Source organism: Aplysia californica, unplaced genomic scaffold (genome assembly GCF_000002075.1).
Source record: "Aplysia californica isolate F4 #8 unplaced genomic scaffold, AplCal3.0 scaffold01129, whole genome shotgun sequence".
Lineage (NCBI taxonomy): Eukaryota > Metazoa > Mollusca > Gastropoda > Aplysiida > Aplysiidae > Aplysia > Aplysia californica.
In genome coordinates, this window is record NW_004798399.1 from 157,258 (window position 1) to 158,225 (window position 968).

The following is a 968-nucleotide window of genomic DNA, read 5'->3' on the forward strand; positions in this document are numbered from 1 at the left end:
CACAACACATGTATGTAGCACAGTAGCACACACAACACATGTATGTAGCACAGTAGCACATCCATGACACAGCACAATAACACACACAACACATGTATGTAGCACAGTAGCACACACAACACATGTATGTAGCACAGTAGCACATCCATGACACAGCACAATAACACACACAACACATGTATGTAGCACAGTAGCACACACAACACATGTATGTAACACAGTAGCACACACAACACATGTAGAACACACAACACATGTAGCAAGTAGCACACACAACACATGTACGTAGCACAGTAGCACACACAACTCATGTAGCACACAGACCAAACGTAGCATACACTATACACACGCAGATCTCACCGGAGGATGTTGTTGTTAAACTTGCTGTAACTGGACATGGTGATGAGCCCGCCAAACGCCACGCCGATAGAGTTGAACGTCTGGGCAGCCGCGTATACCCATACCTGGAGGGGAGAGGAAAGGGGGGGGGGAGAAATACACAAATTGTCATTAATATCACTGTTTTAAGTTTTAGTAGAGGTTTTACGGCGCTCGCAACAGCATAAGGTCATATGAGCGCCAAGGGATGGGGGTCAACAGAGAAGTCTTTACAGGGAATCAGGCTTACTCTGCTCACCTCTCTAACTTCAACTGCATAAAGTCTGTTTTGACTTTCAAGGCATCCCGGAAATAGCGGGTCACAAGAGTGTGACAAACATACAAAAGAAGTAGAGAAGAAAGGACGATAGTAAGGATTAGGAAAGAAAAAAAAACAGCAGTTCCCAGTTGTAGTCCAGGCACAGTTACGAGCACGACACTGATGAATCAGCCCATTTACAATTTACAATTGTACTTTGCATAAGAACATGGTTAATGTCCACCCTTTGTCAATGGCCCAAAGTCACTTCAAACGAGATAGATAGATAGATAGATAGATAGATAGATAGATAGATAGATAGATAGATAGA

At 43.4% G+C, this 968-nt stretch overlaps 1 protein-coding gene across 1 annotated transcript in view; it reads right to left on the reverse strand.

The window, feature by feature from the left end:
• Positions 1-968, reverse strand: part of LOC101847545 (sodium- and chloride-dependent GABA transporter ine) — a gene marked incomplete at its 5' end in the record, with an annotated part of 46,593 nt that overhangs the window by 23,303 nt on the left and 22,322 nt on the right. The window contains 1 exon segment of the mRNA XM_013090064.2: positions 361-464. Coding sequence (XP_012945518.2) covers positions 361-464 — 104 coding nt within the window.